The sequence below is a fragment of the Salmo salar genome, chromosome ssa11 (assembly GCF_905237065.1).
Source record: "Salmo salar chromosome ssa11, Ssal_v3.1, whole genome shotgun sequence".
NCBI lineage: Eukaryota > Metazoa > Chordata > Actinopteri > Salmoniformes > Salmonidae > Salmo > Salmo salar.
Genome location: NC_059452.1, coordinates 61,163,272 through 61,176,848, shown reverse-complemented (window position 1 = coordinate 61,176,848; position 13,577 = coordinate 61,163,272). Strand labels below are relative to the sequence as shown.

General features: G+C 46.5%; 1 protein-coding gene across 5 annotated transcripts in view; it reads left to right on the top strand.

The window, feature by feature from the left end:
• LOC106562829 (ral guanine nucleotide dissociation stimulator) overlaps positions 1–8,141 on the top strand; it is a 131,406-nt gene extending 123,265 nt beyond the window's left edge. For 4 of the 5 annotated variants that reach the window (XM_014127855.2, XM_014127851.2, XM_014127852.2 and 1 more), the window contains exons 10-17: positions 50–82; positions 169–290; positions 515–607; positions 3,028–3,253; positions 3,575–3,649; positions 4,311–4,568; positions 4,697–4,811; positions 5,119–8,141. In XM_014127855.2, the coding sequence (XP_013983330.1) occupies positions 50–82; positions 169–290; positions 515–607; positions 3,028–3,253; positions 3,575–3,649; positions 4,311–4,568; positions 4,697–4,811; positions 5,119–5,294 (1,098 nt within the window). In that variant the 3' untranslated portion in view covers positions 5,295–8,141. The remainder of the gene's footprint in view (positions 1–49; positions 83–168; positions 291–514; positions 608–3,027; positions 3,254–3,574; positions 3,650–4,310; positions 4,569–4,696; positions 4,812–5,118) is intronic. The other variant, XM_014127853.2, reaches the window with a different exon arrangement.
• Positions 8,142–13,577: the final 5,436 nt, after the last annotated feature.

Genomic DNA, 13,577 nt, shown 5'->3' with positions numbered 1-13,577 from the left:
ACCTTCTTAAACAATTTCTGTTCTAAAGAACATATTTTCTTGCTTACAGGGAGGGCTGATACATTTTGAGAAGAGGAGGAAGGTAAGAAATGCAACATGTATTTAATGTGTGATGATGATGACGATGAACACTGCACACTTACCCTTATATTTCCTCTGGTCTTGTAGGAATTTGAGGTGATTGCCCAGATCAAGCTTCTGCAGCTGGCCTGCAACAATTATAACTTCACCCGCAACAAGCGTTTCCGACAGTGGTTCTCCGGTGTGGACAAACTCACTGAGGCCGAGAGGTAAGAGAAAGAATAGAGAGTATTCTGTTAGAAATACATGAAATAGTATTTTCATAAACACCAGAAATAGATTATGCTGGGTGTGACAAACAGTATGCATTATAATGGAAGGGTGGGAGAGGGGAGAGGATTATGAGAGGGACAGTGGAAGAGAGGGAAGGGGAGGACTAGACACTTGAAAAGACAGGAACACACACATACTCTTCGTCATGTGCTTTCCACAGCTACAGTCAGTCGTGTGAGATCGAGCCGCTGTCGGAGTCAGCCTCAAATACTCTGAAAAAGAAGAACACAGGAATCATCAAACGCTGGAGCGAGTGAGTCAAGAAATAAATCCTCCCAAAATTATTGCAGAAAGTATTTCTGTTCAATGGGTGCAATATGGGTCCGATTCAGTCTTAGGAAATGTACACCTTTTAGACTTACCTTACTCATTCGCGTAACGTGCTCTGCAGGTGCTACCTTGCGTTCTCTTAATAAATGTTATTAAACAACTGAAAACCCTCACACTTGTTGGGCAAAGGATTTTCTCATGGAGTTTTCATACAATAGGGTTTTCAGTATCTTAAGCCATCCCTTTAAATAAGTGTACCTTTTTAGTTAGAATTTTGTCAACAGAATCACTAGAATATATCGAGAGAACAGGTTCAGAATATTAGGGATCAATGAAAGAAAGCTATCTAAATATATGCATATTCATCTCTGTTTCAGCACCAATTGGTAGATTTAAAAAGACTCTGATCTTGTAGATTATTTAGGTTTAGTAAAGTATTTATGAATCATAGAAAACAGATTTGGAGAGCCTTTACGCACAAAAGAAAGATTAATTCTGAAAATTGCCACATTCATTTCTTCAACCCATTGTAATGTTGGAAGATTAGTGTACATAGAATTATAGTAGGGAGAATAGTGTTCAATAGTAGGCTATACCCTCCTCTATTGCCTGCACTAACCATGGAACTGTGTGATGACACAGCCAAGTACTGCGCCATGCGTTGGGTTCAAACTGTTACGGCTTGGTCTGCGCTCCATAACGATGTAATTAGCCTACATGTATTATCAACTAAAAATATTATCAACTGTTACTAATGATCCTCAGCAACAACCACACGGCCGTGATGGTGTTTACAGAGGAGGCAAATGAAGGTAAAGGAAACAATGTAATTAAATGATCATGTAGGCTTAACCAAATGAAGGGAAGCGATGTTCAATACTTATAGTGGCTAATATTTAACATGATAGAAATAGGGAACAGAGGATGTCGGGGTAGCCTATAATTAAGACATTCGAGAGTGCCCACTTTACTGTGGGAAAGTTGATATGTTGATATGCTTCAGTTTGTTGCCATATGACTGGTTTCACATTTGTCTCCAGCGACCATAATAAGACATTATAGATCTAAAACATGTGTAATTTATATTTACAATCCCCATATCCAAATGGATTACTCATTTACTTACCTCTGATCAATAGCTCTTGTAAATTATAAATTACAGTGCATGGAAAATTGTGTTATTTCAATTGAAAAAATTAAGTAGATACTTTTCCCACTTGGAACCAGTATGTTCTCTCGACCTTATTCATGGTTTCATCGCACGTTAAGGTGGTAGAATTATTAGGAATTAGTCAAGGTCAGAATATGGTGTATCTGTAGACACACCTCAAGTTTCCAAGTTTTAATGTCACATGCAAGTACACTGAAATGCCTTTCTTGCAAACTCAAAACCCATCAATGCAATAATCAAAAACAATGTATTACCAGAGTAAATAACTCACGGACACTAGAGAAGGTTAACCAAGTTTAATTCTTCCCAAAGGGTCGATACAGCTGCATTCAGACAAAAACATGTTCCCACCATCACAAGTATATATGCTCCACTTTAGGCCCTCCTCCTTCTCTCCAATCCTTATGGTTCCACAGGAAGACGGAAATAGGGTAATAAACCATCATTTCTACCTTCAGGGGATCTGACCTGACCTCAACCCCTCCTTCGCCTAATCCACATATGTCCATCCGCTTCCCCTATAGCAATCCTGTGACTTCCTCCCGTCCACCAAACACATTCCAAAGCCATCTGTCTCCTACAGATAACCATTAACTTCGGATATAAAAACCAGCCTCTTTCACTCCTTTATATGCTATGCTTCTGAGTATTACAATATTCCAAGTTTCACCCAGAATCTATCATAAGTAAGTAAGCTAACTAGATACAGGAAATATATTTTTTAAGTCAGTTCCAATACCATATTTACAATGTGCATGGATACTGGAGTGATGGAGGTAGATGAGTATAGCAGTAAGGGGACAAGGCAACAGGATATAAGATAAGCAGAGTAGAAGCAGTTTGTATGTGAGTGGGTGTGTACTGTAGAGTCAGTTTAAATGTGTGTGCATATTATGTGTAAGTGAGCAAATGATGGAGTGAGTGTTTGTGTGTGTGTTCATTTATTCCATCTCCACCTCAACCCAATGGCGGGTGAATAGCATGCTGTTCTCATGCTTAAGTTCAAGGTCAGAATACGTGTATCGAGAAAAGTGCATAAAAAGGGAATTACATTCCAATTACGCATGCTTAACTCGGGTCGGAATTCCCCCCTAATGATTTGCAGTCTATTTGTGTCAATGTTTTATTTATTTTACTCATTCTTCTTTCTCTTACTCTTCCTCTCATTCTGCATTTTCTTTTCCATCTCTCCCTCCTCCCTCTCCCTCCCATTCCTTCACTCCCTCTTTCAGTCGCCAGCCGGCCAGCTCGGAGCCAGGCTACTGCAGTGCGGGCAGCTCTCACTCCAAGTCCTTTGACCAGCTGCGCTACGCCCCCTGCCTGGGGGGCTCAAGTGGAGGTGGAGGGGGTGATGGAGCGGACTCCCTGAGCGTCACCTCAGCCGGCTCCAGCAGCTCCGACGTCGAAGAGATAAATATCAGCTTCATCTCGGACTCGCCTGACGCCCACGAACGAAAGGTGAGAAAGATGTTTTATTTATCAATTTAACCTTCATTTATACAGGAAGGTAAGTTAAGAATACACTCCTATTTACAATGAAGACATGTCAGAGGACAGTGTGCTATTGAATTCTGTCATTGTTGATGTCTGTAAGCAGGAAGTTGCTCCACTGTGTAAGATGATGATGACATATCATTGAGTCTACCTTTAAAGACCATGATACCAGTATGATCACTATAGCGGTACTACTGTCATAGCATATTCTAACTCTTCCAGCCCACAAGAAACAGCCCATGTGAAGCCCACAGGTGACTGTAGCTCTTAATTCCTTTTCTGTAGACCTCCACGCCTTCCGTAAAACATTCCAATTCCACGTTAGGGAAGTGCGGCCCCTTGCCTGACCTGGCACCCACGGTACTATTTACTACTTCCTGTACCATATTTCTGTTTCATCTACACTAGCTTGTGGCACAGCCATTTTACACTACCATTAGAGGAGTGTGCTGTTTGCACTGTTTCTATCTATCTGTGTGACGTCACCATTACATCATCCCTGTAGCCATTTGTTGGGCGAGAATGGCGTGTGCATGTTGAGTAGTTTTCGAATGTGTGCAGGTGTCGAATCGATTTATGCGTCTGCTCACTTTGATCATCACCGCACTTTGACCTGTTTTTTTGACTGGTTTCATTTGTTGTGTCTTTAATTGGAGATGAAGAGTTTACCTTGTATCCATACTGCTCATAACAACTCAATTGAAGTAGCATTGTGAGTTTCACCTGGTCGCACATTCATCACTCCACATTTTTCATTGTGTTTTCTACATGCATGTCATGTTAGTGGCATGTTCAAGTCATGCAAGCACTATCCCATTACTCATAATGTAAAACAACACCAGTCTCAATTCCAGTGTTCCCAAATGTTTGTCAAAATACACTGGAATTTATTCAACAGTTTCCAAACATGTTAAATGTATCTGTTTAAAATGCATTGCTTTCCTTGATTGCATTTCAATAGTCTTAAGTGGCACTGTGGTCTAACCTGTGCTGTCCCCCTTCTCTCTTGGTCTCTCTCCAGTTCTGGGAGTCCACTTCTCTGTCCTCCTTGGACGCCTCTGGTGTGGGATCTGGCTCGGGCTCCAGCAGCGCCTCCTCCTCCTCCATGTCCTCCACGCCCGTGGTAGGGGCTGGCTCCCGCTCACACAAGCGCTCCGTGTCGGGTGTGTCCAACTACTCGTCGCTGTCACTGCCCCTCTACAACCAGCAGGTGGACGATTGCTGCATCATCCGGGTCAGCCTGGACGTGGACAACGGCAACATGTACAAGAGCATCCTGGTGAGCTGCCGCGTTGGTGATGATTACAGTAGATTAGAAAGAGAAATTCCCTGCCAATGTGTTTGGTGGTTGTGGGGTCTGGTTGAGCCAATCCCAATGTCTCAATGTGGTCATAATGTGATCTCCAGGTGACCAGTCAGGACAAGACGCCGGCGGTGATCAGGAAGGCCATGGTGAAACACAACCTGGACCGGGAGAGAGCGGAGGACTACGAACTGCTGCAGAAGATCTCTGAGGAGAAAGGTCAGTCAGCTGTCTGTCATGCTCACCTCAAGACTTTGAGCGGAACCTGAAAGATACAAACCTCAGAGTTGATGCATTTTGAACTACATTACAAAGTTACAAACATTTCAGTGTTCCTAACCCATTTCCAATGTGTTCCTATCTCTGGTCCTACTGTACGTTTTAGAAATATCTGCACACTGTAAGTCTTGTCTAACAATCTCTCCGTCCATCTTCTCAACCAGATTTTAACATTCCATCTTGCCTGTTGGTTCAATGTGTCTTTTAACCATACCTGTGTTTCTTTTGCACCCCCTTCCCTCCACAGAGCTGAAGATTCCAGACAATGCCAACGTTTTCTATGCCATGAACTCCTCGGCCAACTACGACTTTGTCCTGAAGAAACATGGCTTCCCCAAGGTGTGCCGGACCAAGCACGTGGCCAGCTCGACACTGCCGCGCATGAAACAGAAAGGCCTGAAAATCGGCAAGGGCATCTTCTGAGGGGCTACACCATGTCCTCGCCCACCTCCCGCTTCCTGCTGGGCTCTCTGGGTGCCATCTTTTAGTACTACCCTTGCTGTGCCATGGTAGAGGGGCCAGCCACCAGCTCGGTCTTGTGTTCGGCGTCTGAGCGTCAATGCCTCAGAGGACTAATACAGCTGAGTGGGATGGAAAGCCCTATAGGCCAATGAACTTGCACAAATCACTTCCTGTTAGCTTCAGCTCTCTGTGGACATCCTAATCGAGAGTGAGCACTCAAGAGGGAAAACTGAGGGAAAATGGTAAGTGTATTTCCTCCAGGTGCATCTGAAAAGGCCTTCCCTCTAAAGGAGTTACACTCCCTATCATTTCTACAGAACCCTCCCTCAGCAGATGCAGCGTGTGTGTGTGTGTGTGTGTGTGTGTGTGTGTGTGTGTGTGTGTGTGTGTGTGTGTGTGTGTGTGTGTGTGTGTGTGTGTGTGTGTGTGTGTGTGTGTGTGTGTGTGTGTGTGTGTGTGTGCGTGTGTGCGTGTGCGTGCGTGCAAAGTACTCAAGCACTCAGAGAAAGAGCGAGAGAGAGATGGACAGAGATGGAAACATGAATGTTGTATTGTGAAATGAACCGTGGTCTTTAAATGTCTAGTCGTTTTGTTCCATGTAGTGTAAAGAAAAAAAGAAGAATGAAAGGACTGTTCTTCTTGTCTGCTCCCTCCTTTATTTCTCTCTTTCATTAAGGCCTTTTTTCCTTGTGTACCAGGGTAGGGGTCAACTTCATTTCAATTCAGTTCAATTCAGGAGATAAATGAAAGAGAGGAAAAGAAAGAACTGAAATTAAAACATACTGGTCCACTCCGCGTGTGCCAAAGAACAGAGAAGAGTGGACTATGATATATGATCGTAGACCGTTTTTGGGAGCATGGAGATTGCAGTGGGGGAGTGAGTTTGCTTGCTGTTGAGAGATTCCTTGCACAGATGTGTGATTATCTGTCTATGACTCTGATAGAAGATAATCTGATATGACGAGTCCTTGGTTTGTAGTACCCCATGTTTATCCATTTCTTACAGTATTGCAGCACTTAGGATCAAACCTAACGTCCCTAATTATCAGCAGCCATGTCAGTGGTATTGTGGATTACAGTGTTAAAGCCTGTGTTCATGCTCAAAGGGTTTTCTGAAATGATTGACTTTTTGACTGTGACCGTGTCACACTGTGGCCAGTGCATGACAATAAACATTCTAAAAGGGACACAGGATTGGGTCTCTATCAGATGGCAGGCTATATGTAGGCTGGCTATACTTTACTTCATACTGTGCCAACCTGAACCATAGTGTGCTGGCTGGCTCTGATATTTTATTTTAACATGGTCCTTTCCAGCACAGTTCCAGCAACTATGGTTGATGCATAACTAGGCCAGCGCAGTACAGCTTGGCTCAGCTCAGTACAGTAGTGTAAAAAGGGTATGTCAACTGCCACAACAGTTTGAAACATTGAATTTACATTTCACAACACATCCTTGATGTGCCTAATAGTAAAGCCATGGAAATGTTTTCAGGTGCTATAATGATAGTTTTTCATATGTCACTTATCATAAGGATGGGTGGTCATAGGGGAGTGGCTATATGGACACTCCTGGTGCCCAAATTGATGACGTTTGTTGTGCAGTGAGAGTCGAGTGGTGACGAACGGATTCGGTTCAGTCATTTCAGACAGTCTTCCTGATGAGCCGTTCCCAGCAAGCTAGTTTAATGCTTGTGGCAAAAAATTTCAGCGAGAACTTGAAACTTGTCGGCCGAAGTTGGGACTTGGGAGTGTTCAGAATCCTTTAGTTTTTGTCAAATTATTTATTTTACAAAATGTAACGTTAGAGGTTAATGTCGTAGTAGTACATTTTCGGTGAAAATCACTATTGGCTACACTATCTACTTCCCTATCCTTACTGCGGCAAGCGGGAGAGAAGGACATGGTGCCCTGTGTTGCGTTGGCTTGCAGTGCAAACTCTCCCCATTGAGCAGTGTAGACTGCATAACGGTGACATCCATCTAGATTACTACCAACATTACATAGTTAATGTTGGTAGTTATTTTTCATGTAGGCTGCTATCCTACTCAAAATAAAATCAAGTGGGATGGAACAAATTGGAGATGGTGACCAAATCCAGATTACCAATACTACAAGTTATTTCTCCCTCGCCCATCCCTTTCTTTTACAAGTTTTAACTAGCGCCACGCTGCTGCTGTTGCCAGCTAGCCAGCATAAACTAGCTGGGAAGGGCCTATCAGGACGATTGACTGAACCAAATCCACACTCGACTCTCAGCTGCGCGACATATGTCTATCACGTTTTAAGGTATGACCCAGGTGCAGACAGTGTTGAAGAAACAAAAGTTTATTCTTTAAACGGAGGCAGGCAAACAACAGGTCAAGGCAGGCAGAGGTCAATAATCCAGAGAGAGTGTAAGGCACCGGAACAGCAGGCGGGCTCAGGGTCAGGGTCAGGTGAGGCAGAGGTCAGTAATCCAGAGTAGAGGCAAAGGTACTGTCACGGCTGTCTAGGACCAGTGGAGATGTGGAATCAGGAGCAGGAGACAGAGGGCCGGAGCAACTGTGTTTTAATAATAATAGCAACATGCAATAGCCGTAGCCGCGTACCCCTCCCAGTCCACGAGGTACTGCAGGCCCCCTACCCGACGTCGGGAGTCCAGGATGGCTCGGACTGTGTACGCCGGGGCCCCCCCGATATCCAGGGGGGGCGGGGGGACCACCAGCACCTCATCGTCCTGCAGTGGACCAGCTACCACCGGCCTGAGGAGAGACACATGAAACGAGGGGTTAATGCGGTAATATGAAGGGAGTTGTAACCTGTAACACACCTCGTTTATCCTCCTCAGGACTTTGAAAGGCCCCACAAACCGCGGACCCAGCTTCCGGCAGGGCAGGCGGAGAGGCAGGTTCCGGGTCGAGAGCCAGACTCTGTCCCCCGGATTATACACGGGGGCGTCACTGCGGTGGCGGTCAGCGCTCTCCTTGTGTCGTTCACCAGCCCTCCTTAGGCACTCCTGGACACCATTCCAGGTCTCCTGAGAGCGCTTCACCCATGCCTCCACCGCAGGAGCCTCCGTCTGGCTCTGTTGCCATGGCACCATGACCGGCTGATACCCCAATACCACCTGGAAGGGTGACAGGTTGGTAGAGGAGTGGCGCTGAGAGTTCTGGGCCATCTCGGCCCATGGCACGAACTGCGCCCACTCCCCTGGCCGGTCCCGGCAATACGACCGCAGGAACCTGCCCACATCCTGGTTAATGCGCTCTACCTGCCCATTACTCTCGGGGTGGAACCCCGAGGTCAAGCTGACCGAGACCCCCAGCCTCTCCATAAACGATCTCCACACCCTGGACGTGAACTGGGGACCCCGATCAGATACGATGTCCTCGGGCACCCCATAGTGACGGAAGACATGGGTGAACAGGGCCTCCGCGGTCTGCAGGGCCGTAGGAAGACCGGGCAAAGGGAGCAGACGGCAGGACTTAGAGAACCTGTCCACAACGACCAGGATCGCCGTATTCCCCTGGGACGGCGGGAGATCCGTGAGGAAATCCACCGAGAGGTGGGACCAAGGCCGCTGTGGAACGGGGAGGGGCTGTAATTTCCCTCGAGGCAGGTGCCTAGGAGCCTTGCACTGAGCGCATACCGAACAGGAAGAGACATAACGCCGAACATCCTCAGCCAAGGTGGGCCACCAGTACCTTCCCTTCAGGCCCCGCACTGTCCGTTCCACCCCAGGATGACCCGAGGAGGGTAGAGTGTGGGACCATCGGATCAGGCGATCGCGAACACCAAGTGGAACGTATTTCAGGCCTACGGGACACTGCAGTGGAGTGGGTTCTGACCGACCCGCCCGCTCGATGTCTGCATCCACCTCCCATACCACCGGTGCCACCAGACAGGAGGCGGGAAGTATGGGAGTAGGATCGATGGTCCGCTCCTCGGTGTCGTAGAGACGCGACAGTGCGTCAGCCTTCCGGTTCCGGGAACCTGGAATGTACGAGAGGGTAAAGTGAAACCTCGTAAAAAACATGGCCCACCTTGCCTGACGGGGATTAAGCCTCCTCGCTGCCCGAATATACTCCAGGTTACGGTGGTCGGTCCAGATGAGAAAAGGGTGACGTGCCCCCTCAAGCCAATGTCTCCACACCGTCAAAGCCCTGACCACGGCTAACAGCTCCCGGTCCCCCACATCATAGTTGCGCTCCGCCGGGCTCAGCTTCTTAGAAAAGAAGGCACATGGGCGGAGCTTCGGAGGAACGCCCGAGCGCTGCGATAGCACAGCTCCTACCCCAGCCTCGGACGCGTCCACCTCCACTATGAATGGCAAGGAGGGGTCCGGATGCGCCAGGACGGGTGCGTTGGTAAACAGAACCTTAAGACGATGGAAGGCTCTGTCCGCCTCTGCTGACCATCGTAGCCGCACCGGCCCCCCCTTCATTAGTGAGGTAATGGGAGCCGCCACCTGGCCAAAACCCCGGATAAACCTCCGATAATAATTAGCAAAGCCCAAGAACCGCTGCACCTCCTTCACAGTGGTTGGGGTTGGCCAATTACGCACAGCCGTCACGCGGTCACACTCCACCTCCACCCCCGAGGTGGAAATGCGATATCCTAGAAATGAGACGGCTCGTTTGGAGAACTCACATTTCTCAGCCTTGACGTATAGGTTATGCTCCAGCAGCCGCCCAAGCACTTTACGCACCAGGGACACATGCTCGGCGCGTGTGGCGGAGCAAATCAGGATGTCATCGATGTACACCACCACACCCTGCCCGAGCATGTCCCGAAGGACCTCATCCACAAAGGATTGGAAGACAGCGGGAGCGTTCTTTAACCCATACGGCATGACGAGGTACTCATAATGGCCCGATGTGGTACTAAATGCGGTTTTCCACTCGTCTCCATCTCGGATACGCACCAGGTTATATGCGCTCCTGAGATCTAATTTCGTGAAGATGCGCGCCCCGTGAAATGACTCCACTGCCGTAGCAATGAGAGGTAGCGGGTAACTGAAACCCACTGTGATAGCATTTAGACCTCTATAGTCAATGCACGGGCGCAGACCTCCCTCCTTCTTCTTCACGAAAAAAAAGCTTGAGGAGACGGGGGACTTAGATGGCCGAATGTATCCCTGTCTCAAGGACTCAGTGACGTATGTATCCATAGCCACCGTCTCCTCCTGAGACAGAGGATACACGTGACTCCTAGGAAGAACCGCGTCGGCCTGGAGGTTTATCGCACAATCCCCTCGTCGATGTGGGGGTAATAGAGTCGCCTTCGTCTTACTGAAGGCGATAGCCAAATCGGCATACTCTGACCAGTGGAGATGTGGAATCAGGAGCAGGAGACAGAGGGCCGGAGCAACTGTGTTTTAATAATAATAGCAACACGCAATAGCCGTAGGGCACAGGGCGCGTGGCGAAGTCCGCCAGGTGAAAACACCTTCCCAAAATAAGCGCACTGAAAAGAAAAAGCGCACGGGTCGCAGCCCGGCAATATAATAGACAATAACAGTTTTCCAATCGCAACTGTCCTGAGTGGACAATAAACAATCCCGCACGAGAACCCCAACTGAAAATACACACTAAATAACCCCCCACTAATGACAAACACAAAACAGGTGCAAGATACAGACAAAACCAAAAGACACAGAAACAACGATCGGTGGCAGCTAATAGGCCGGCGACGACGACCGCTGAGCGCCGCCCGACCGAGGAGGGGCGCCACCTTCGTTAGATACTGTGACAGGTACAGGATGGCAGGCAGGCTCAGGGCAGGCAGACAGGCTCAGGGCAGGCAGAAAAGGTAAAAACTGTGAAACTAGAAAACAGGGACTATAGCGAAGACAGGAGCAATGGAAACCGCTGGTAGGTTTGAACGAACAAAACGAACTGGCACAGACAGACAGAAAACACAGGTATAAGTACCCAGGGGATAGTGAGGAAGATGGGCGACACCTGGAGGGGGTGGAGACAAGCACAAGGATAGGTGAAACAGATCAGGGCGTGACAATGTCATCCATTTGAGTACCAGGTGTGTCCTTATAGCCTCTCCCTAGTCACATTATGTAAGTACTGCATTATGAATACATTCAACTGTGCTGGTTGGTGACAATGATGTTTGTGAATATTGGAGTCCGGGAGTCTACTGCCCTTATGTCATTCGCTGGACTTCATATCGGTGGTGTTGATGGAAGTTGCCCCTAAGCCCTGATTCAAGGTCAGCTTTATTCCTATGTCCTATGACCAAGGTTAGGATTGAGGTTGGGAATGCTAAACCTAGATCTGTGGTTAAAGACAACTTCTGTAATGCGTCAATGAATTAGGGATGGATCCTTTGTCCACATCTCAAACTTTTGTGTAAGTTCCCAGTAAATGTGTGGGTGTAAGTGAGAGTTCATCCCGGAATGTGTGCTTATTGTTTCTCTTTTTTGCGAATGTCTTTGTGTGCCCTCCCCAGGTACCCAGAATATCTATTTATCAGAGAGAGGGGGGGGATCTGTCATAAAGATGTCAACATTTCAGGTTTCACAAATGTTAGTCTGTGTGTGTGTGTGAAAGAGACTCTCTTCTGTGTCTGTGTTGTTTTTGGTAGAAGTAAGGGCCAAAGACTGCACCGATCAAACTAAGTTAGTCCCTCTCAGAAACACTGCCTGATCTCCATCACTGTCAAAGACTCAGAACTCTCTAACGATTACCTGTTCAATGTTTTTTCTATGTTCTTTTTGTATTTTTTGTATTATAAAAGATTCAATGTCCTTTGTACTTTAGATTTTTTGTGTGTGTTTGCTTTATTTATTAACTTGTAAATACTTTTGTAGCATTCTACATTTTGTTTCTTTTCCCATGCAATTACAAATTAATATGTAAATATATATGCGATGGTTATACCACTGTATTTGCAGGTCCACTTGTCTCCATATCCCTTTGACTTTGGTTGTTTTATGTCAATCCTGTCTTTTGTATAATGGTCAGTTTTGATATTGCTTTCCCCCTTATTGCGCTGTTTGTAATGGAGAAAAACCCACCTAATAAACACTTACCATGTGTCAAATCATCTGCATTTGTCTCTACTGTACTACACTGTATATAAGAATACCCCACTGAAAAACATTTTAATGGGTATACATAGGCATTCATAACACCTTTGAGGTTTCCTCAGGTCATGACACCACTGAGAGCTGCAGTATGGTTCATAAAATCTTTATTCAACAACCATGGAGTGACGTTTTCAAAATAAGTTGCTTTCAATACAATGGAACAAAATAGTAAAACAACTGGGATATCAAAAGATGTCAAATATCATTAAATTCTACATCAAATCAAATGCAAGCTCTGTGTACAGATACAATACATCAGTTCAAATGTCCTGTTGAACAAATTAGCAGTGACTACTGTTGCTCAGAAACTCACTTACTGCTCTTTGTTACGGGCTCGATTCAATCAGTATCGCAGAAGATCCGTGGTATAGTGCAATTGAAATGTAAAGGTAAATTACGATTGAGCCAACATATGTAGCGTTTACCGTGAATGCAATCACGCGAACCCTAGAACATTGCCTTTAAATGTCAATTGTGATACAGATTGAATGTAAATTCCGTGATACAGATTGAATCAAGCCGGTGGTTAGTATTCTGTTGACGTCATACGCCAGAGGGGAGGAGCAGGAGCAGACATGACACCCTCTCCCCACACAAGGCACTTAGGCTATTCCCTCTGATTTTTCCACTCCTCAATAATTGTGTTCTGCTGTTGGTGGTCGTGTACCCACTGGAGCCGCTTCTTCTTGTTTTTAGTTAATAGGAGTGGAACTCGGTGTGGTCGTCTGTTGCAATAACCCATCCGTGACAAGGACAGACAAGTTGTGCATCCTCAGATTCCGTTCTACACATCATTGTTGTACTGCACCGTTATTTGCCTATTTGTGGCCTGTCTCTTAGCTTGCCTGATTCTTGCCATTCTCCTTTGACCTCCCTCATCAACGAGCTGTTTTCGCCCACAGGACTGCCGCTGACTGATGTTCTTTGTTTGTGGCACCATTCTCGGTAAACCTTAGACACTGTCATGCATGAAAAGACCAGGAGACTGGCCCTTTCTGAGATACAGGAACCGGCGCGCCTGGCACCAACAATCATACCACACTCAAAGTCGCTTAGATCACTCGTTTTTCCCATTTTAACGTTCAATCAAACAGCAACTGAATGTCTCAATACCTGTCTGCCTTATATAGCATGCCATAACCACATGACGCAATGTCT